The sequence below is a fragment of the Megascapheus bottae genome, chromosome 26, assembly GCF_031878675.1.
Source record: "Megascapheus bottae isolate mThoBot1 chromosome 26, mThoBot2.hap1, whole genome shotgun sequence".
Classification (NCBI taxonomy): domain Eukaryota; kingdom Metazoa; phylum Chordata; class Mammalia; order Rodentia; family Geomyidae; genus Megascapheus; species Megascapheus bottae.
In genome coordinates, this window is record NC_143534.1 from 9,856,132 (window position 1) to 9,880,347 (window position 24,216).

At 40.1% G+C, this 24,216-nt stretch overlaps 1 protein-coding gene across 1 annotated transcript; it reads left to right on the forward strand.

The window, feature by feature from the left end:
- Positions 1-23,561, forward strand: Sec61a2 (SEC61 translocon subunit alpha 2). The gene is made up of 12 exons (XM_090318907.1): positions 1-126; positions 1,901-1,968; positions 3,695-3,760; positions 4,472-4,550; positions 9,873-10,004; positions 10,130-10,239; positions 15,644-15,797; positions 16,710-16,870; positions 17,661-17,858; positions 20,159-20,350; positions 21,680-21,756; positions 23,362-23,561. Exons 1-12 carry the CDS (start codon positions 120-122, stop codon positions 23,546-23,548), a joined length of 1,431 nt encoding a protein of 476 aa, XP_090175033.1. The 5' UTR covers positions 1-119; the 3' UTR covers positions 23,549-23,561.
- The last annotated feature ends 655 nt before the right edge of the window (positions 23,562-24,216 follow it).

The window sequence follows — 24,216 nt, forward strand, 5'->3', positions numbered from 1 at the left end:
AGCCTGCGCAAGGCCGGCCAGACCACGGGTCCGTAGCCGGCGCCTAAGTCGGAGCCTCGGGATCTCAGCGAAGGCAGCGTCGAGGCCGCGGTGCCCTGCCGGGCTTCCCAGCCGCCGCTATGGGCAGTGAGTAGCGGCAGCTGCGGGAGACGTGAGCGTCGGGCCCGGCGCCCTCTCGGAGTCGACCCGCCTGCGGGCCGGGGATGCTGCGGAGGGCGGCCTCGGCCTCGGGCCCCTCCAGCCGTGCGAGGCCTCGGCCAGGCCCGGGGTTTGCGCCCCGTGGGTGGCGAGGGGAGACCGCTGGTTTTATCGGGGGGCCGGGGGTGGGGAGGGAGGCCACTGGCCTAAACCTAGACCATTTGTAATGTTTCTGGAGCTTCGGAAGCTCCTACTTGTTAAATTCCCGACTCACCATTCCTTGGCGTGTGGTGAGCGGGAGGCGCCCCGCTCGTTTGATTCTGGAAGGGATGCATGGGCATGTTCAACGCAGGAGGAAAGGAGTGTGAGGTGTCACAGCATTCTCCTGAGAAAATTTCATCCCAGCCGTCCTATAGCGTTTGCTGAAATCCGTGCAAGGTTGTGTAAGCCTGGATTCTGGGGACCCTGGGAAGGAGGCCCTTTTCCAAACATTCAACCCCGGGTATCCTACATAGATACTGACTAGCTGTTGAGATGTGTGTAGGATGAATGGGTAACCGCGTGCCCAATGCCTTGCACCCATTGGCCAACTAGTGGACATTGGGATATCCAGAAGGAGGTAAGAGAGATCCCTGGCCTTGGATTTACCTATAACCATAAATTTCTGCAATACAAGGATAGACACGTAACAGACAAAGCGTTGCTTGAACGTGAATTCAGGTTATAAAATGTCCGAGAAGTCTCCAACCGTGGCTTAGATTGAGGTGCGGAAGTAAAAAGAGGTAGAGATCCTAAGAGGTTTCCTGATGTTGATTGAGTCATTGTTAGGCACTAGAGATGAAGAATGCGCTTTCATAATTCAGATTTACCTTCCAAATAATCCCAGTGGTACTTAGGTAACAAATGTCTGCCCTGATGAGGACGAATTTTGTCAAACATCTGTGACTGCTGTACTTTAATTTTAAAGTAGTGTGGGGTGGGGCTGGGCTCAGTGCTTGCCCAGCATCCACCAGCCTCAAAGGTCTGCCCATCCTCAGTACTAGGAGGGAAGGGGAGAAAAGAAAGGTAGTATTACTAGCCTTTGGCTGACTGCAGGTGTAGTTACTCATGTCAGAGTTAAAGCAATTTCAGGATATTCGTGTCTGTAGGGAAGAAGATGCTGATTAATAGCAGCTGTGGCTTGTGTTGATGAACTCTGGCAGAAGGACTGAAGCTTAAAAGATTATCATCTTCGTCCTCCAGTACTGTGGCAGGATTTAGGCCCAGAGATGGTATCAGAAACAACTTTGCTTTGTTTTAGTTTTATATGCTATAACAGTTGCTTGGGCTAGCAGCACTGTTTTGTTTTTTTTTATTAAGTATAATGGTCATTTCTTGGGCTAAGACAATTTTATGTCTTCTCTTGCTCTAGTCCATCTCTCAGTTTTCTTACATAGTACCCGGCTCTTCAGGGACCTCGTAAACTGTATTTGCTCTTTTTGGACATTGTGATGATTTTAATAATTCCTTTTCTGTATATACAAGGATTGGATATAAGCATGAGGAAGTAAAGTTGGGTTGATTTCTTTGCTTCTATTGTTAGCCCTCAAATATTTGAGTTCTGTTGATTTCTGTTTCTTGAGGTATTCATTTGAAAGAGGAGGCTTCATGATGTTTAATCAGAGAGTGGGAAAAATTGCTGTTAAGAGTTAAAATTTGTATTTGATTCTGTAAAAAGATACACATTTATAATTGGGACACTTGTTTACTTCCTTTTTTACAGTCAAATTTTTAGAAGTTATAAAACCTTTCTGTGCAGTTCTACCAGAAATTCAGAAACCTGAAAGGAAAGTAAGTATACTATTTTAGTAATATAGAGAATATCTAGATGACTTTCTCTGTTAAGCCAGCAAGATTGATTTAATTTCTCAAAACCTTTTCTGGATTAAAAATATTACCGATTTGCTTTTTGTAAGGGATTGAAGTGATTACAACCATTATAGCCCTTCTGAAGTTTCAATAGATTTATCATGCCTTCAAAAATGACTTTTTTTTTTTTTTTTTTTTGTGGTGGTGGCTTGAACTCTGGGCCTGAGCGCTGTCCCTGAGTGCTTTTCAGCTCAAGGCTAGTGCTGTACTACTTGAGCCACAGTGCCACTTCTGGTTTTCTGGTGGTTAATTGGAGATAAGAGTCTCATAGACTTTTGTGCCAGGGCTGGCTTCGAACTGCAATCCTCAGATCTTTGCCTCCTGAGTAGCTAGAATTATAGGCATGAGCCACCAATGCCCTGCCAAAAATGATTATTCCTAAGTTCCTTTTCATATCAAGTGTTTCTGTAGTCCCTGTGTTAGTTAAGATGAAGTAGTCTCTCATCTTTGGTTGTTCCTGGACTGCAGGGTGAATGATGCTTGCTAATAATGTGGATCCGCTGGGTTAGGAGAGGCCCCATCAGCTTGGTAGGTTTTGAAGAGTACTGACTTTTTTTTTTTTTTTTTGCCAGTCCTGGGCTTGAGCTCAGGGCCTGAGCACTGTCCTTGGACTTTCTCAAGGCTAGAGCTTTAGCTCCACTTCTGCTTTTTTTGTATGTATATGGTACCGAGGAATCGAACCCTGGCCTTCATGCATGCTAGGCAAGCGCTCTACCACTAGGCCAAACTCCTGGCCCCAAGTACTGATTCTTTTATATAAATTTAAAGTAAATACTTCTCATTTATTGACTTATTCATTGGACACATGAAGGATAGAAAGAAGGTATTGAGCTGAATGAAATAATTTTTTCCTCATTGTGCACTTTTGGGGCTAGAATATTTCAATTTATAAAAAATTACTAATGTCAAATTGGCTTTTCTATACTGTTCATTTGTCATGAAATTAACAGATGTAGGAACATAGAAACAGGTAAAACTTTTGTCAGACTTACTGATTTATTTATAAGTATTTTCATGTTTAATGATCTGAGATGGTAAAGATAGTTGTTCTAGTTACATTTATAGAATCCCAAGAAACTAGTATCTTAGTTTATGAACTCTCTTAGGATTGCCTGTTTAATGTACACTGTCTAATAGACCAGCAATCATAGAATTCTGTGGTAGAATGTTAACTGAAACATGTATATTGGGCTTGTATATATGCTGTATATTCTTGTATTTGCTCCTCTTCATTTTACTCTTATTTATTCTTGCCTGTATTTAAACTATCTTTTTTAAGAAGTAGAGAGTTTTAAGAAGAATAGCTATTTAGCTTAGCTGTCATAGCAAGGATGACATTTTAAAAAGAAAAAACATCGGGGCCAGGAGTTTGGCCTAGTGGTAGAGTGCTTGCCTAGCATGCACGAAGACCTGGGTTCGATTCCTCGGTACCCCATACATAGAAAAAAGCTGGAAGTGGTGCTGAGGCTCAAGTGGTAGAGCTCTAGCCTTGAGAAAGTCCAAGATCAGTGCTCAGGCCCTGAGCTGAAGCCCAGGACTGGCAAAAAAAAAAAAAAAAAAAATCCTTGCATCCTTGATGAGTTGGATTTTTGCTTTATATTTAGTTTCCCTTGCTATGAATTGATGAGTGTTTCTTTTTGTTGTATAGATCCAGTTTAGAGAGAAGGTTCTATGGACTGCTATAACTCTCTTTATTTTCTTAGTATGTTGTCAGGTATGTAACCATAATATTATGTTGTTGTCTGTATGATTTTTCTGAGATCTACATTACTTAGAATTTGAAAAAAAATCACTTTATTTAAATATTGAAACATTTCTCATTATTATTGTTTGTTATTATTTTGCTACTCTTATTTGTGATTTTGTGATGCTGGGGATAAAACACTGAGCATAGGTGTTTTTTTTGTTTTGTTTTTTGCCATTATTGGATCAAAAAGAGCCCTGAACTCTTGCTCAGCTTTTTTTTTTTTCCCACCTATCTCTCTCCACTTGAGTCATGATTTGTGTAGATTTGGAGTGTTAGTGGGGATTCTGAGGATGTTATGGAGTCCTCTGTGATGATTAGAGTAGCTTGATCCTGACCCCTATCCCCATAGCCACCAGTGCCATTTGTAACACTTCTTGTTTGGCCATTTGTCAAGCAAGCTTTTTAAGACATTCTTGTTAGCTTTTAAGGTTTCTACATGTTTGTGGCCTTTTATGTACCAGAGGATGGAAATTCCACAATTGTACCTTGCTATCTTATTTATTTGAAGATCTGGAGATGGAGCTTGGGGCGTGGAAAATGCTACCCAAGTCCCATGATTCCTGCCTCCCCCTCACACAAAAAGTATGCAAGCCCAAGAGAATGCATTATAAATTAGGAGTAAAGCTAGTATATAAAATGCATTTGTATTTTCATCAAGTGTTTTGTGTCATGTTTTAGATTCCTCTGTTTGGAATCATGTCATCAGATTCTGCAGATCCTTTCTACTGGATGAGAGTTATTCTTGCATCCAACAGAGGTTTGTGCTAATATTTGCCTCCTTGTTCACACCAAGTAGTTGTAAACATGTCAGTTACAGCCAGACACGTTGACTCATATTAGTGATGTTAGCTTACTTGGAAGGCAAAGATCAGGAGGATTGGAATTTGAGGCCATCCTCTGCAAAAAGTTCTAGAGACCTTTTCCCAATCAGTAACTGGGCAAAATGGTATGTACCTGTCATTCTGTCAGGTATGGACCCAGGCCAAAGGCAGGACTCTGTCATAAATTAACCAGCCAACAAAGGAAATGAAGATTAGCTCAGTCATAGAACACTTGCTTGGTAAGCACCTGGCTCTGAATTCAAACTCTAGTCCTTACCCCATAACACACAAGATTCACATGGATTAACGACTATTTTTGAAGCCAAGCATAGATTCATGTCTGTAATCCCAGCTACTTGGGAGGTAGAGGCAACAAGGTAGTGGGACTATATTTCTAAAATGAAATAAAAACAAAAGTGATGGGGCTGGGAGTTTGGCCTAGTGGTAGAGTGCTTGCCTAGCATGCACGAAGTCCCGGGTTTGATTCCTCGGTGTACCACATACATAGAAAAAAGCCGAAAGTGGTGCTGAGACTCAAGTAGAGCTCTAGCCTTGAGAAAGTCCAAGGACAGTGCTCAGGTCCTGAGCCCAAGCCCAAGACTGGCAACAATAACAAAAAAAAAAAAAAAATAAATTAAAAAAAAAAAGTGATGAGTGTGGCTCAAGAGACTGAGACTGGTTGTTTACCACGCATAAGGCCCTAGGTTCAATCCCCAGTACTACAAACAAAACACCCCACAAAAACCAAAATAACAACAACAAAAAACCCTAAAAAAAACAAGGGAAAACAGCGTTTTTCTATATTTATAGGGAAGAGGAGGATATGACAACAGAAACTTAAAAAAAAAATTTGGTAGTATTAGAGTTTGAACTTTTTAGCTCTGGCTGGTTCCAAGGCTTCATCCTTTATATTTCAGCCTTCTGAGTAGGTTACGGCTGTGAGCCACTGACAAGTGCCAGAAACCATGAAAACAGTTATAGTATTGTGTGTTGATTGCAAAGATTGGCAGAAATCTACCCTTAGGCTTCTCACAGAGTAAACACTCTATCACTTCTGGTGTCAGAGAGCAGTTGGGGCAGTCCTTGGACCAGTGGTAGAAGAGAACCTAAGCTAAAGTCTCCAGGGAAAAGATGTGCCCTGGAGTCTGAGAGATGGGATGGGTGGCGGACCAGGTAGACTGTTGCAGTCAAGAGGATTTCACAGTTCTGGAACAGTGAGGGCCTGCTTTAGGAAAATACTTTACAAAGAAGGCAGGTATGTTTTGTAGCCTTTTTAGATTATAAGACTAATATTGGTTTTATTTATTTATACATACATCCATACATATATACTGACATACTGGGTACTGAACTCAGGGTCTTGCTAGGCAGGTGCTCTACCATTTAAGCCTTGTCTTTTTTTGTACTGGTTATTTTTGAAGTAGGATCTTAGTTTATCTGAGCCAGTCTGGGCTGTGATCTTCCTTTCGCATCTTCTTGTTCCCTAGAGATGGTAGGAGTGTGTCACTGTACCCAGCTGTTGTGCTTCACTGTGGGGAATGACAGGGTACCATAGGGTACCATTGATTGACAGGGTGTCTCACAAATACCTTTTCTGCCTTAGTTGGCCTTGAACTTCAGTCCCTTTATTTCTCCCTCCCAAGTAGCTATGATTACAGGCTTGAGCCACCATGACTAACATGATTTTTATCTTGAAAATACACCAATATTTATATAAAGATTTTTTTTTTTGCCAGTCCTGGGGCTTGAACTCAGGGCCTGAGCACTATCCTTGGACTTTCTTGAGTCTAGAGCTCTACCACATGAGCCACAACACCACTTTTGCCTTTCTCTATGTATGTGGTGCCAACGAATCAAACCCAGGTCTTCATGCATGCTAGGCAAGCACTCTACCACTAGGCCAAACTCCTGGCCCCATTATGTGCAGATATATATGAAGTCATAAATGAATGTTTGATTTCTAAAAAGCAGTTATAGAAAACTATATTGGCAACTCTTCATTGAGTATTTTTCTTTGCATATGTATTCAATATATTTAAATCTATATACTTTAGAAACTAGGATTTATTCTGTGTACCATTCTGCTATTAGGCCTCTCTAATGCCTTAGATGAGCCGTTTCATTTATTGGCCCTATGCTATTTCCAGGATATACTCTGGTTTAGTTAATCAACAGTCAACAACTAGTTGTGTATCTGCTTTGTGTTAAGCTTTGTGCTAGATGCAAGAGGCTAGAGCAGTGGACAGCACAATATGGCAGCTTCCATAGAATATATAATTTCTATTTGTGGGTATAGATTCTATGTTGGCTAGAAGAACAGAGATCTGCCAGAAATGAGAGAGAACTCATGAAGATCTGGGGAGGGAAAGGGACATGTCCTTCTATGTATACATTGTATTGTATTGTCTACTTTTCTTCCCCAGCATATATTTATATATTTACTCATATATATGTATATACATATATACATATATATGTATGTATACATATATAAATATACACACATATTATTTATTTTTTCCTTGTTGTTGGTGTTGCTTGGTGTGCCAGTCTTGGGGCTTGAACTCAGAACCTGGGCACTGTCCCTGAGCTTTTTTTTCTCAAGGCTACTGTTCTACCACTTGAGCCACAGCTTCCCTCCTGGCTCTTTTCGTGGTTAATAGGACATAAGAGTCTCATAGACGTTCCTGCCCAGGCTGGCTCAGATCTCAGCTCCTGAGTAGCTAGGATTATAGGTGTGAGCCACCAGTGCCTGTCTATAATTTTTTTTGAAAGAGTAAATTTCTAGAAGCTTAACTGTCTGGTTATAAGGTAGACAGTCTTAAATTTTCAGTAGAAATGCTAAATTATCTTTCAAAGGGTTGTGTTATTTTCCTCTTTGAACAATAGGTGAGAATAACCTATGTCAACCAGGCAGATGAAAATTGGCCTGTATTTATTTGTAATTTTACCTATTGGTTTGTTTGAACACTTTTTTTTTTTGTCAGTCATGGGGCTTGAACTCTGGGCCTGGGCACTGTCCCTGAGGCTCTTCAGCTCAAGGCTAACACCTGCCCCTGGAGCCACAGCTCTACTTCCTACTTCCGCAATGATTAATTGGAGATAAGAGTCTCATGGACTTTAGTTCCTGGGCTGGTTTTGAACTGTAATCCTCAGATCTCAGCCTCCTGTATAGCTAGGATTATAGGTGTGAATCACCAGCACCCAGTGAACACTTACATTTTTAAATTTTATTTTTATTCATATTTTATCCATTAGTGAGGTTTTTTTTTTTTTTGGTCAGTCATGGGGCATGAACTCAGGGTCTGAGTACTGTCCTTGAGCTTCCTTTGCTCAAGATTAGCACTCTACCACTTGAGCCACAGTACCACTTCTGACTTTTTCCTCTGTATGTGGTACTAAGGAACCCAGGGCTTCATGTGTGCTAGGCAAGTACTCTACCACTAAGCCACATTCCCAGTCCCCCCTTAGTGAGCTTTGCACAGTGTGTTAAATTTCTGTGTAAATAACAGAAAATTCCCAAATAGTTTAAATGGCGAAATGGAAAGATACCAGAAGGATGCTCGTAATTTTTTTTGACTCCATAAACATGGTTTAGGAGTGAGGGCTGTTTCTAGAAACTTACTTTTTTGTGACAGTGCTGGCATCTTTCAGATCCTTTGTTTCTTAGATCCAGGATTCCAAATTACTAAGACTTACGACAAGCTTGATGAGTGTTGGTTACAGTGCTGGGGCTCTATCCCTGTATTGTCAGCATATTTCTGAAAAGGCTTCCTTGGAAGGAGCCACAGTATGTAACTACTGTTCTATTTCTCCCATGTTTTAGTTGATTTGAATGAGCTCTTTGCATATTGGAGACATGAACTCTGTATGTGTGTGTGTGTAGAGGTGAGGAAGGAGAGGCAGACCTGTCTCTAGTTCTCTAGTGCTGTTTCTTGCTACATCCATTTTTTAAATCATGTTTAGAAAGTCTTTTCTATATGGCTAGCCTGGCCTTTTTTTTTTAAGATTTGTTGTTGGCACCGGAACTTGAACTTGAAGACCTTGTTCTCTCACTTCGTTTTCTTGATCACAACAGGGACTCTACCACTTGAGCCACACCTTGAGCTTAACTTTTCTTTCTTTTTCCTGGTTAATTGGAGATGGATTCTTGAGGGCTGGCTTTGAACTCGGATCTGGCTGAGATCTGAAGTAGCTGGTACAAGTGTGAGCCATTAGTGCTCCCACTGTCACTTATTTTTATACAAGTCATGAAGTAAGGAATCTAATTTTCTATGTGGTCAGTCATTTGTCAGTCCTTTTGTATCCCATCCTTTCCTGTTCTTTGTTTTCCAACCCTTTATATGGGTGTGTTCATCCTTTTTTATCCCTTCTCAGATAGGGTCTGGCTATCTTTGCTCAGATTGTTATATTCCCAGTCTCCTTATCACAAGTAGCTGGGCATATAGGTGTATACTAATATATCTAGTTATCTGCTGCTGCCACTGCTGCTGCTGCTTTTTCTTCCTCTCCTCCTCCTCTTTCTTCTTTTGGTGTGGGTTTAAGTGCTTGTTAAGAGCCTCACATTCTCACTGAGTGTTTTGCTTATAACTGGTTCTCTACCACTTGAGCCACACTTCCAACTTTTTCCTTGTTAACTGGAGATAAAAGTGCTGTAGATTTATCTGCGTGGGCTGACGTTGGAACTTTGATCTTTAGTCTTCTAAATTGCTAAGATTATAGACATGAGACACCAGTGTCTGGCTTCTTTTTATTATTTAAAAAGATACTGGTAATTGGACCCAGGTCTTCATATTCTCTCCTGCTGATCTATAGCCCATCTCTGAAGGTTTCTTTTAAAAATAGTAAGTTCAGAATTTACAGAAATTTCTGTTTTTATAACACACAGCTTTTGATTGAATGTAGTTTCAGAGTTGTATTGTAAATGAACTTTTTAAAATTAGTTTTTTTTTTTTTTTTGCCAGTCCTGGGCTTTGGCTCAGGGCCTGAGCACTGTCCTTGGACTTTCTCAAGGCTAGAGCTCTACCACTTGAGCCTCAGCACCACTTCCGGCATTTTTCTATGTATGTGGTACCGAGGAATCGAACCCGGGTCTTCATGCATGCTAGGCAAGCACTTTAACCACTAGGCCAAACTCCTGGCCTTAAAATTAGTTTTTAAGGAATGAAAATTTGCTTGGTAATATTTAAATATGCCTCAGTAAACTGTGACACTGGTCTGTACAGTTAATGTGATTTACTTCTTTCCCTTTTTTCCAGGAACATTGATGGAATTGGGTATCTCCCCAATTGTAACATCTGGTTTAATTATGCAGTTGTTAGCTGGAGCCAAAATAATTGAAGTTGGAGACACACCCAAAGACAGAGCTCTATTCAATGGGGCCCAGAAACGTGAGCATAAATGCCATTAAGGACCAAATTTGAGATTGTTTGTGGGAAAGATGTTCCTATACTTGTTTGAGTTTTCTTCATTTTTGGTTGTAAGCATGTGTTCCTTTCCCCCCAATTTTTGTCAGTATTTGGTATGATCATTACCATTGGGCAAGCCATTGTGTATGTCATGACGGGGATGTACGGGGACCCTGCAGAAATGGGCGCTGGGATCTGTCTGCTTATCATCATACAGGTAAGAAACCTCTATTGCATATGCTTGTAGAACGGTCTGATCTTGGTTTTATAATAGTTCTATAGGTGGTTGAAAAATTATTGTTTGTGAATTATTTTAGTTATGTTTCAAATAATGATATGTATCTATTGTAATGATTAAGAAAATTTATAGCTTTACAGATGTCCAAAAATTATGTATCACCTTTTTTCATTGGTCTAAGATGTACATTGCTTATAATTTATGCCTGAATTCAGGATTTTTTCCTCCAGTTACTTGTGTCTTAGTATAGCAGTCGCCAGGGGCAGCTGTGAAAGTTCTCATTATGTGTGTGGCAGCTACTCAACCTGTGCCTGTATTAGTTGGTTCTGTGCAATGTTTCTGACAAGTAGTCTGGATTCTTACTCTTTGAAATATCTTGGAAAGTTCTTGTTAGGCAACAATGCTGATGGCACATGCTTGGTAGGAGGGTCATTTGAGCCTCCTAGTTTTTGACCGGCCTAGGCAACATGATGAGATTGTATCTCAACAACCTTTGTGATCAACAACCTTGGAAATAAAAATAATTGTGCATTCAGAAAGGGACAGAAAGCAAGCTACACGATACACATGTGTGTCTATATCTGAAATACCTTTTTAAATAAGCAGAACATAAAAATTCCTTGTAACAACAAGTGATGTCATAAATTAGCAAGTTTATTTTTTCCCCCATATTTGGCCTCACATCCAGGAGAGAGTGCATGCCAAGCACTATTGAGCTACTTTCCCAGTCTTGATATGTAGCTCAGTTTCTTCTTGAACTCTCAGTCTTCCACCTCTATCTCCTGAGTACTGGGATGATGTCCTTTTCATTCTTAGCAGTACACAAAAGAATGTTGTAATAATAATGTTTTTCTCAGTTGACTCACACACACACACCACACATTCATATTCTCCATGGACATTTTAAATGAACATTTGGAAATGGAATTTTTAAAAGCCAGCATAATTGGGGCACTATCCCTAAGCTCTTTTTGCTCAAGGTTAGCACTCTATCACTTTGAGCCTGGCACCACTTTTGGGTCTTGACTGGTTAATTGGAGATAATAGTCTCACTGGGACTTGTCTGCTTTGATACGTGATCCTCAGATTGCCTACTGTGTAGCTAGGATTACAAGTGTGAACCACCAGTGCCCAGTAGAGGCCAACATAATTATAAATGTATGAAGTATCTTAAGGTGTGTAAAGATAATTATTTTGTCTAAGTCTTTAAAAAAGTCATTGAGAGAAATTACTCCAGAATGAATTGTACTTAAGTTATATAATATTTATTTGTGGGTTAAAAAAATTCATTATGATGATTACTTTTTTTTGATGGTAGGACTGGAGACAAAACCCAGGGTTTTTATCATGTGAGGCAAGCATCTACTACTTGAGTCCTACCTTGAGTCTTTATTGTTTTGAAAAGACATTTCATTAACTTAACAAACCTTGAGTCCAGTGTCTTGGTTTCCTTGGAAATGCACTTTCTTGTTTACTCTATGAAATCAGAATTAATTTAGGAAATATTTTTCTAATAGTTTAAAAGATCAAGCTCAGAAAAATATTTTCAAAAATTCCAAGATGCTGATGTATGTATATGCGTGTATATACATATGTATTTATATACACATATGTAACCATTCTTTTTTAAATAAGAAACTTTAATTAGAAATAACTAAGATTGTTTAGTGAGCATGAGCCAGAACAAGTATTTGTTGATTTCATTCATGGAAGAACTGACTTCTTTTTTTTCTTTTTCTTTTTTGTCAGTCCTGGGGCTTGAACTCAGGGCCTGGGCACTGTCTCTGAGCTTCTTTTGCTCGAGGCCAGTGCTCTACCACTTGAACCACAGTACCATTTCTGGTCTTTTTGGTGTATGTGGTACTGAGGAATTGAACCAGTGTTTCTGTGTGTTAGTCAAGCACTCACATTCCCAACCCATGAATTGACTTTTCTTTTTTTTTTTCTTTTGAATTCAGGCCTTTGCACTTGTAAGCAGCCCCTCCACCTCTTTGGTCGTGCTCCCAAGCTTTTTTTTTTTTTTTTTTGGCCAGTCCTGGGCTTGAGCTCAGGGCCTGAGTGCTGTCCTTGGACTTTCTCAAGGATAGAGCTCTACCACTGGAGCCTCAGCACCTCTTCCGGCTTTTTTGTATGTATGTGGTACCAAGGAATCGAACCCGGGTCTTTGTGCATGCTAGGCAAGCACTTTAACCACTAGGCCAAACTCCCGGCCCCTGAATTGACTCTTCTAAAGAGAACTATTTTGTCCTTTAGGTAGGGCAAGAATTTCTGTGTTTTCGTTTTTGATGCTGATACTGGACTTTGAAAACATGAGTTCATTCAATTTTTCTGCTCGCAGTTAGTGCTTTACCACTTGAACCATACCTCCACTTGTGGCTTTTTGTCATTATTTGGAGATGAGTCTTAAGATAGGTCTGCTTAGGTTGACTTCGAACTGCAGTCCTCAGATTTCCACAGGCGCCCAGCATAGGTATTAATGATCTTTGATAGATTTCTTAGTCTAGTGCAGTCTTATTATATATAATGCAATTTCTTTTTTTCTTTCTTGAGCTCAGGACCTGAGCACCATCCTTGGGTTTTCTCAAGGCTAGAACTCTACCACTTGAGCCACAGCACAACTTCTGGCTTTTTTCTATGTATGTGGTACTGAAGAATCAAACCTGGGTTTTCGTGCATGCTAGGCAAGCACTCTACCACTAGGTCAAACTCCCAGCCCTATGGTGCAGTTTCTTAAAGAATCACGTTTTCTGGGGCTGCGGTCCTGACTCAAGTGGTAGAATAGGCCCTTGGTTCAAACCCTGTGATACCCGTTCCCCTCTGTCCAATAAAGTGAGACTGGCATTGCCTCTCTATTCAAATCACGTGTTCACTAATAGTGAGGGAAGAAGAATGAATGCATGAGAAAAGGCCTCCGAGACAGGTTTTAGTACCTTTCAGTGCTGAGGATCTCATCACATACTGTTGGCATTGTGAGCATGCCAGCAGGGCATTTATTGCCTCATCATAGTTTCTTTATGGGATTTGCTTTATGTACCCATAGTTGACAATAACTGATTTGTCTTGTTTTGGTCCTGGGTATTGAACCCATTGCTCTGAGAATGCTAAGCATACATTTGATACTACCAAGCTACTCTATAAACCCAGAATAGCCCCGATTTTTAGAATACATTCAGAATAGGTATTTAGCTCTGAGAGCATTATGGACCAGTCCTTTCCTCAAGATGTATTTAGACTCCTAAGCTGATGTATTTAGAACCTAAGCTAAACAGTCTTGCATTGTTTTGAAGAGGATTGGCTTTCTATAGGATTAATTTATAGATTTAAACAGATATAAAGTGCAGCTGATGTTTATTTTCAGTATCCAGAGCTCTAAGAGTAGTTATGTCCAATAAAAACACGTGAGTATATATTAATTTGTTTACATAAATTCAAGGATATAAATATTTGTGATTAATTCTTCCAGTGTTAATGTACAAATATGTCATGTTTGATCCTTGGTGGGAAGTGACCCATTTGTGTCTTTTCAAGGCATTGCTAACACTGAAAATATGTGGATATACGGAAGAGCTAAGATTGGATCAGTTTATTTTCACCTAGGAACATAGGTTTTTGAAAACGGTTTGCATGCTGTATGGAAGGTATTTTTTATTTTATTTGTTCTTGTCTCATACACATCTTTTTCTATTGATTGGCCTTAATCTTGATTAAAGTTACAAAAAAAAACCCCACACAGAAATGTCAGTGTTAGTGTATTTTGCCAAAAGGAAGTGTGTGCTTACACAGGTGGGGTGCAGGTACCAAGTGTGATTGTTTCCTGTGCACCCGAGGCTACCTGCTCTGCTCTTCACACTGCATTGCTCACACGTTCGCTGCTACTTCTTGGTCTCTCAGAAGGCTCTCTGCTTTCTTACTACCATATTTCATTTCTTAATGGTAGAAATAATTTCTCATTGAGATTTCATTCTAGTTCCCTTCTTCCTCCTTGGGAAAACAGGAGCCTCTTTTTTTACACAAGGAAGCCCTCTAAAGTCAGACACTGTTCTAAGCCAGGAGCTTGGAGAGCAGTCATCATTTCAGAGCTGCTGTGTGACTTTGCACAGGTCACCTATCAGAGCCCAGGGTAATGTATTTGGTTGGCTGATCGTTGGTGGACAGCCATTATTCCTGTGTGGGGTTGGGTGGCTGTGTTCGTTGGGAATTCTCACTTGTTACCTCATTTTGGTCAAAGTAAAATCTAGTAGTAAAGTCCTCACTTTTGGCAGAATGTCAAACTTGGTTTCTATAAAGCTAGGGTTAGCATGCTCTCTTCCAAGGTTGAGAATTGTGCTTTTTCCAGTTTATTGAATGTCAAGCCAGAAGACTAAATTGGCAAGTTAGGTTTTATATAATCACTAAAATAATAGTTAATTTAAAGATGAAACAGTATTGTGTAAAGGTAAGCTTGCCTAAATGGTATACTGAGGTTGGCTGTGTCTTCTGACAGGTTGTGTTGAGCAAGTCTTTGGCATTGGGAGGAATTGCAGTGCCTCCTAGGGGATCCATAGGGTGGTGTCTTTCCCGTGGCACCTGGGTGAGGTGGGGACTTAGTGTCTTTCCTTCCTCTCTGGATGAGGTCGCTCAAGTCAGGAAGGAGGCACAGCACTGCGGTCTCTGGGAAGGCTATGCATTGTTTGTACCTGAAGCATGATTTCACAGAATACTTTCGACAACGAGAAGGTTAAGGATGCTCAATATCATACAAATGGAAGTCAGTAGCTTCATCCTTTAAAATGTCAAGAGTTTAAGAACTTGGGGAACTCTTAACCATCTCCCATTTACATACAGTCTTTGTCACAGTCAGTAGAGAATTTAGCTTTACTTTGTTATAATCTGTACATGTTATTTGTGCTGTATTTTTTGACTTTATATACAGTATATGTAAAATATATGTAAGCATACAAGCTATATATAGAAATTTGTAAGTCTTCATTCTTAGTTATTAATTCTTAGTTATTAATTGCATTTTTGGTAATTCATTTGTCCTTTTATTTACTTAGAGGTATTTGGAATGTTTTCAGCTTCTTGCTATGAAATTTTGCAGCTGCTGTTTTAGTATGCTTTTTTATGTAGGCCCTATTTAAACCATGGTAAAGGAACTATTCAAATGGTACATACTTTAAAAGACAAAATGTATACTATAGAATGTAACAACATTTCTAATCTTGGTTTTCAAAATTAGCTTCTGACTGCACTAAAAAAGGTCAAAAGCAACTGGTCATAGTAGTTAGTGTGATGATTATGTGTCCTGTTGAAAGTGCCATACTTTGAAATAGCCCATGGTGTTCGTCCTCCCCTTTCTTGAGTTTATTCTTGCTTCCGCTTACGTGCATTTCTTTCCCTACAGTTGTTTGTTGCTGGTTTGATTGTGCTGCTGTTAGATGAGCTGCTACAGAAGGGTTACGGCTTGGGGTCTGGTATTTCCCTCTTTATTGCCACCAACATCTGTGAAACCATTGTCTGGAAGGCCTTTAGTCCCACTACCATTAACACGGGCAGAGGTACATTGCACAGTGACTGCAACTGCACGAGTTTTGCTGATGTGTGCGGGACACCAGTGCACCAGGCAGCAGACAGGCCTGTAGCTGTTCTGGCTTGTTAGCCCAGGGGACAGCAAGTGCTAATTGTTCCAAACTTAACAAGCAGAGATGTGTGGAGTATGTAATTCTACTTTAAAACGAATATCTAAATTTCAGCCTCTGCTCATTTTAAGTTTCCATGGTTGCAAGCAGATTTAAAAACTTTTTTTTTTCTTGTTTAAGTAAATTTTATTGACCTTGCTGAAGCCATAGCTACCAACGTTGTTTAACTACCTACTGGCTACAGCATTTCTGAAGCAGTGAAAGGTAGTGGATTAAGATTTCCCAAATGAAAAGACCTCATTGGATTCTTAGCACTCATACTTTTGCTTCTCCTCTAATTGGCTTTGTAATGGCATCTAAGTTTTGAAAGATTTAATTCTGTCTTCTCCCTTACTCCTTCTACTTCTCTCAGCTATCATCCTGTCCTAACTTAACATCTAACTCTGATCCTAGACCTAAGAAAATAGTACAAGATATAAAAGTAAGCTTGATAAATATGTATCCTTTAACTCCGATATTTTTATTCTGCTTTGCTGCTGCTTTTTTAAGTTTCCTTAAAATACTCCCTTTCCACAAAGGACAGGCAAATCCTTATGAGTGAAATAACTATTTGTCAGATATTACTTTGGCTGTTTTCATCAAGAATTGTCTCTTGAGGAAACTTCAAATTTATGCTGAAATTTGCCTCAATATTTTTAGAGCCTGTACACATGGCTATACCATAAGAGATAGTGGTGAATTCTTTTGATTGGGGTTTTAGATGATTTGTTTTGACCTTTGTGATGACTTTGGAAAAGGTGTGTACAGTTCATTTCTATATTCATTTTTCAGGTACTGAGTTTGAGGGCGCAGTCATAGCTCTATTTCATTTGTTGGCCACCAGGACAGACAAAGTCCGAGCTTTACGGGAGGCTTTTTACCGGCAGAACCTACCCAATCTCATGAACCTCATTGCTACTGTTTTTGTGTTTGCTGTTGTCATATATTTTCAGGTAAGGATCATGTTTCATTGAAGCGACATGTGCATTTTTATATTGCTATTAAAGAGAATGCCATTTGAAATGGTTGGGGGTTGGAGATCTAGTCAAGAATATGCTAGCATTCTATTTCTTTTTCTTTTTTTTTTTTTGCCAGTCCTGGGGCCTGAACTCAAGGCCTGGGCACTGTCATTGAGCTTTTTCTAAACTAGCACTCTATCACTGGAGCCACAGAACCACTCAGGCCTTTTCTGTTTATGTGGTACCAAGGAATCTAACCCAGGACTTTGTGCATGCTAGGCAAGCAAGCACTCTACCACTAGACCACACTCCTGGCCCTTTTTTGTAGTTTTTTTTTTTTTTTTTTTTTTGTTAGTCCTGGAGGATTAAACTCAGGTCCTGGGTACTATCCCTGAGCTTCTTTGTGTTCAAACACGCACTCCTACCACTGGAATCACAGTGCCACTTCCAGCTTTTTATGTTTATATGGTACCGAGGAATCGAACCCAGGGCTTTGTGCATGCTAAGCAAGTGCTCTACCACTAAGCTACATTCTCAGCCTCCAACACTGGCATTCTTTAGATTGGTGTGAAGGTGCAGAATAATAGATTGGAAACAAAAGTCTATATCCAAGGGGGACCAATTTTGTTAGCATTATTACACATTTCCACGTGCACACTGTTGAACTTGCAATCCTCTGGTCTCTGACTCCTGGAATTAGGGTATGTCACCACATCTGGCTCATGCTCTTGCTCTTTTGTTGATATGTATGGTTCCTCTTAATTACTCTGAATTTTGTTTTCAGGGATTTCGAGTTGACTTGCCTATCAAATCGGCCCGATACCGAGGACAGTATAGTAGTTATCCCATCAAGCTCTTCTACACATCAAATATTCCCATCATCCTTCAGTCTGCCCTGGTTTCAAACCTCTATGTTATATCCCAGATGCTCTCTGTGCGGTTTAGCGGCAACTTCTTAGTTAACTTACTGGGTCAGTGGGCTGTGAGTATATATTTCATTTTTGTTATGTATTTAAAATTATAGTTTGCATTTTGTGTTTGTATTTTTGCCTAGGATAGACATTGAAACAGGTGATGTAATATTCTCAGATCCATTTACCTGCAGCATTTAGTTTTTTAGCTATTTATCTGTAGCTATTTAGTTATTTAGTTGTTTATTTTTTTCATATATTTTTTATTGTAATTAATAGAAGGGTTACATGATGTTTGCCAGATAGATGGTGCATTAATTCCCATACATTGATACCCCTTCACATGTCCTGGTCCCCATTTCCCTCCCCCCCACCCCCACCCCTCATCTTGTTTTCCCCCATTCCCTATCCAATTTCAGACAACCAAATACAAATATATCCGATATATCAGGTAACAAAGTGAGATAGTGTAACAATATGAGATAACCAAGGGACAGTAGAAGTGATGAGAGATAACATAATACCTTAAGAACAACAATCACTCATTATATGGCTTATGTTTACATCATATTTTAAATGACAAGTTTAACAAACAAGTGTTCAATGAGGGAATCTCTAATTATAATCTCTGGGACTTTGTATTTAGAACTTAATCAAAATTAGGCTGAGGGTTTGTATGTCATAGAAAGTTGTTTAGTTACTTAGAATTAGTGTTATAAGACCAAGGTCAGTTAAGGATATTTCATGATTTTACTGTCTATGAGACTTTTGAGGATTGGGGTGGTATTGGGATTTGAACTTAAGACTTCTCACTTGCTTGGTGATAGTGAGTTGTGTCAACAATGCTTCAAGATGTAGGCAAGGAAGTAATTACATTTAGACCACAATCCATTGGGCTTGGCACCTATTCACACAACTTCTGTTTCAGTTGCCAGTAACAGAGAGGGTCTCCATAGCGAGCTTTTTCTATCATTTGAATGACCTTTTAGGGTAAAAATCACAGGTGACTTCCTGTAAATCTCATTTGTCTGTTGTCTATTGTAATGCTTGTCTTTTGGGTTTTTGTTTAAAAAAAACCCACAATGATTTACTATAACAAGAAGGAAGCTGTCTATAGATACATGATGTATTGGCGTCATCCTTCCATATTTCTCTCCCATCTTCCTTGGTGACAAAATTTCCTGATGACAGTAAGCTAGCTTGTTATTCATTGAGTTGGACATAGCCGTGGATTAACACGACTGAAGAGCTAAAGATAGCATTCAGTAAATTCTGATTTTCTTCTAGATATTCTCTTTATTATTTCAAAAGCAACATGGCTTTTAGAAGTTCAAGTTATTAAATTTCGATTTGTTTAAAATTCTGTTGGTTTTTTTTTTTTTTGCCAGCCCTAGAACTTGAACTTGGGACCTGAGCATTGTCCATGGGATTTTCTCAAGGCTAGAGCTCTACCACTTGAGCCACAGCACAACTTCTGTCTTTTTTTATGTATGGAGTACTAAGGAATGGAACCCAGGTCTTCGTGCATGCTGGGCAAGCACTCTTACCACTAGGCCACACTCCCAGCCAAGACACAGATTTTAAAGTGTATTAAAAAAAATTCATAAGGATAGATGTAGCTCTGTGGAAAAGTACTTGTTTAGCAAGTACAGTGTCTTGAGTTCCATCCCCAGTGCCAAAAAGAAGGAAAGATGACAGCAACAAAAATTCATTCTAAGCTGGGTGCTGGTGGATCTTGCCTGTAATTCTAGTTACTCAAGAGGCTGAGACCTAAGGATTATAGTTTAAAGTCAGCCTGGGCAGGAAAGTCCATGAGACTCTTACCTCCAGTTAACCACCAGAAAACTGAAAGTGGTACTATGGCTCAACATGGTAGAGGGCTAGCTTTGAGCAAAAGAGCTCAGGGACAATGCCCAGGACCTGAGTTCAAGCCACAGCATTACCCCTTCCCCCCAAAAAATTCCCTCTGTTAGTGATATATTTAAAATGACTTGTACAACTTACTTAGTATACAGTTTTAAGGGAATGAGAGCAGTAGATCAAAATAACAAGTGACATAGAATCATAGGCTGTAGAAGTTTTAGGCTTAAAATATTGTTATAAATTCTGAGATATTGAAACGCATGAGAGTACATTGTGGCCAGGTATGTTTTGTAGTCTCATGTACATTCCCTTGAGCCCAGAAGTTTGTTATCAGCCTGGGCAGTATAGCAAGACTTCCTCTCAAAACAAGAAATAAGGGAGGCATGGAGGGTAGCTCAGTGGTGTAGTGCATCGTTAATCTTGTGAAACCCTGGGTTCGGTGCCCAGCAGTGAATATGTTTGATAAGTATTAGGTCGGGTTAACCAATTGTATTTCCTTGTTCCGTAGGATGTCAGTGGGGGAGGACCTGCTCGTTCTTACCCTGTGGGAGGCCTCTGTTACTACCTTTCTCCCCCTGAGTCCATGGGCGCCATATTTGAGGATCCTGTCCATGTGGTGGTTTACATCATCTTCATGCTGGGGTCGTGTGCATTCTTTTCTAAGACATGGATAGAGGTCTCTGGGTCTTCAGCTAAAGATGTAAGTATTTGGTTTATTTGAAGACATCTCTTGATTCATAATTAAATACTTCCTTAGTTGTCAAATAGTACTCCATACTCTTTGGTTATTCAGGCCTTCCTCACTCTTAGTGAGGCAGTGTTACCCCCAATAAGCTAAGAATCCAAATGCCAAAGATTCTTAGGTTTTGAATTGGTTTGTTGTCCTTCGAAACTCGTTCCTCCATACCAAACTCCTTTGCCTTTGTATTTCACTTTCGTTTCTGAGGTGATAATGGAAAATGGTTGAGAAATATCAGCCTAATGTTTGGTTGACATGTACTTGACAGCATTGAAACCTCTTTGCCCTGGTTTAATGGGAATGATATGTCTTTTTTTTTTTTTTTCTTTCCCGCCAATCTTGAGGCTTAAACTCAGGGCCTGGGTTCTGTCCTGTGTTCCAAGGCTAGCACTCTACCACTTGAGCCAGAGTACTACTTTCAGCTTTTTCTATGTATATGGTACCATGGAATGGATGGAACTCAGGCTTCATGCATGCTTGGCAAGCAGTCTACCACTAGGCCACACTCCTGGCCCCACAATGTCACTTTTGAGGCACTTAAATTTTACTTTTTAAAGTTTTTTTAATTTTTATTTTTGCTAGTCTTGGGGCTGGGACCCAGGGCTTGGCCATTGTCCCTGAGCTTCTTTTGTTCAAAATTAGTACCAGTGGCTCATGCCTATAATCCTAGCCACTCAGAAGGCTGAGATCTGAGGATCACTGTTCAAAGCCAGCCCAGGCATGAAAGTTCATGAGACTCATCGCCAATTAACCACCAGAAAACTGGAAGTGGTGCTGTGGCTCACATGGTAGAGTGATAGCCTTGAACTGAAGAGCTCAGGGACAATGCCCAGGCCTAGAGTTCAAGCCCCATGACCGACTCCCTTACCCCCCCCAAAAAAATTAGCACTCTATCACATGAATCACAGCACTACTTTTGGCTTTTTCTGTTCATGTGGTACTGAGGAATCAAACCCCAGAGCTTCAAGCATGTTAGGTAAGCACTTTACTTCTAAGCCACATTCCTGGTCCTTAAATTTCACTTTTAGTATGTGGAAATCACTTCTTAATTGATAAGATGATGGGCAGTAAAAAGTTCAGAGCTTGATTTAAAAAATATACATGTAAATAAATGTATGTATGTATCTGTCAATAATCTGTAAATTGTACAGAGGGTTTCAATTCAACATGTCAGTGACAGTGTACCTTGATCAATGTCATAAATTCCATCATTTTCTCCGACCTCTCTTAACCCACTCCTCAAGTTACCTGGTTCCATTTTTGTAAGAGTTTGATTTTTTCTCTTGGCAGGTAGCTAAACAGCTTAAAGAACAACAAATGGTAATGAGAGGTCACAGAGATACTTCTATGGTCCATGAGCTTAATAGGTAAGTGTGTTACACTCAGTCCTTCATAGAGTATAGGTTTCAGTCTTTATCACTAATGTTAAAACTTTTTTTCTTCAATTTCTTGTTGCATATGAGAACAGAAGTTCAATACAACACTTAAAGGTCCACATCAAAATTCAGACCTAGTTATTATAATTGAGAGTTCCTTTTCTTTTCCCCCTTTTTTGCCAGCCTGTCCTTGGACTTTCTCAAGGCTAGAGCTTTACCACGTGAGCCTCAGCACCACTTCAGCTTTTTCTTCTCTGGGTTTGAACTCTGGGCCTGAGCACTGTCCTCAGATTTTTTTCAAGGCTAGGGCCCTACCACTTGAGCTACATCACCACTTCCAGCTTTTTCTATATATGTAGTACCTAGGAATCGAACCCAGGTCTTTGTGTATGCTAGGCAAGCACTCTACCACTAGGCCAGACTCCCAGCCCCCTACATTATTTTTTTTCCAAATATTTTTTATTGTAATCAATAGAAGGGTTACATTACATTCGCCAGATGGAAGGTGCATTAATTACTTCACATACATTGATACCCTTTCTCATGTCTTGCTCCCCATTCCCCCCCCCACCCTACATAATTTTTAAGAACATTTTCGTTTTCCAGAAAGACTCTGTATCTATGAGTTATTCCGTTTTCTTACTAATTCTCTCACTCCTGGCCCCAGGCAACTATTTTTTTACCTTTCTCTGTAGGCTTACTCTGGACATTTATGTATTTTCACAAATTTTGTAGTAAACCTTTGTGACAGAGGATGGGGGCCATATTCCATTGTGCATGTTGGTATCCAGTTGACCCAGCACTGTGTTGGGAAGGGGTTAGGATTGGGAAGCAGGAAGACTGGCCAGTCTCAGGGCACAAAAAGAAGTTTGTGAGACAACGACTGGTCTCTGTGGTGTGTGCCAGTTACTCCTCGCAACATGGGGAAGGCCAAGAACAGTGGCCACTCAGCTTATCCCGGGCCTAAAGCAAGACCCGATCTTGAAAATGACCAGTGCAAAAGGAATAAGTAGAACGGCTCAAGTGGTGGAGGGACTTCCTAGCAAAGGTGGAGTCCTGAGTTCAATCTCTTATTACTGCAAAAAAGCCCCATGAAGCACTGCAGAGAATAGTGCTGTGAACCTTTGGCATCTGGAATTACCATCTATCTGCCACTGTTTCATCCTTGGCCTGCCCTATAGTCTTTCTTCCTTGAGTAGTTTCAATAAAATCCATTTTAAAGTTTTCCAGGTATCTCTAATGTGTAGCAAAGGTCAAATCACTGTTTTAATCGGTCACAAAGTTTTGTTATGTAATTTTGTTGACAACTAGAAAACATTTTGAAATTTACTTTTCACTCCATGAGAGGATACTAGAGGCCATTTTGTTTTAAAGTACTAAACCCTGTAATACTTGAGTCTCAGCTTAGGGTTCTGATCTTCGGCCCTAAGAATTATGTATTGCCTTTCTTGGCTTTTAACTATTTTTCTTTTGAAATCCGGGAGTCGGGATCCCTTAGGTCTTGCAGACTGTTTCGTTTGACTAGTGTAGATTTTCTGAGAATCACTGCTGGCGAGACTTTGCCCCACCCCGCCTGATGAAGGGTCTGTCTTCCAGGTACATCCCCACGGCAGCTGCATTTGGAGGTCTGTGCATCGGGGCCCTGTCAGTGTTGGCCGATTTCCTGGGAGCCATTGGATCTGGCACTGGAATTCTGCTCGCAGTTACTATCATTTATCAGTATTTTGAAATATTTGTTAAGGAGCAAGCTGAAGTTGGTGGGATGGGTGCTTTGTTTTTCTAAATGTTCAAGTTATTTCTTTTTGTGTGTGTGAAAGGGAAAATATTTTGACATTGTTTTTGTCAGAAAATGCTGGTTTCCCCCTTCCTTCCCTCAGTTTGTTTTCAAGTGCTACTGTCCCATTTCTATGGGCACCAAGCTAAGCCTGTAAGCAGCATCAGTACCAGCTGCCTTAAAACTCAAGTTTACATTATTCCTTAAACATGTCCAGTGTTGCCCGTAATGCTGGAAACTGAAGCATCTACCTTGCTGTGTTAAATCAGGACAGTGAGTCGGTGACCTGGATTTGTTTTGCACACAACATTCAGAACACTTATCCCCTTGTTTAAAAATAAATGTAGTTCAAATTGCCACTTTCCAGTATTTTTGAGCTTATCTAATGAGTTCTGGAACATTTATATCTGATCTATATTTTAGATAATTACTTTTTATACTTTTTTATCTCATAGTACCCATGTTCCCTACCCTCCCTCTCCCCCTCCCTCCTTTATTTGTCCCTTCCCAAAGTAGCCACTTAGCCCAATGGGCAAAAATCAAGCACTGATGTTATTTCTTGTCGCTGGCAACACCTGGGTCTCATCTTCCTGGTTCTCATCACTTTCCCGTTACAGCACGGTGGGTGCTGTTTGGACTGTATTGGCTATGCCTCTGATTCCACCCAGTCACTTGAG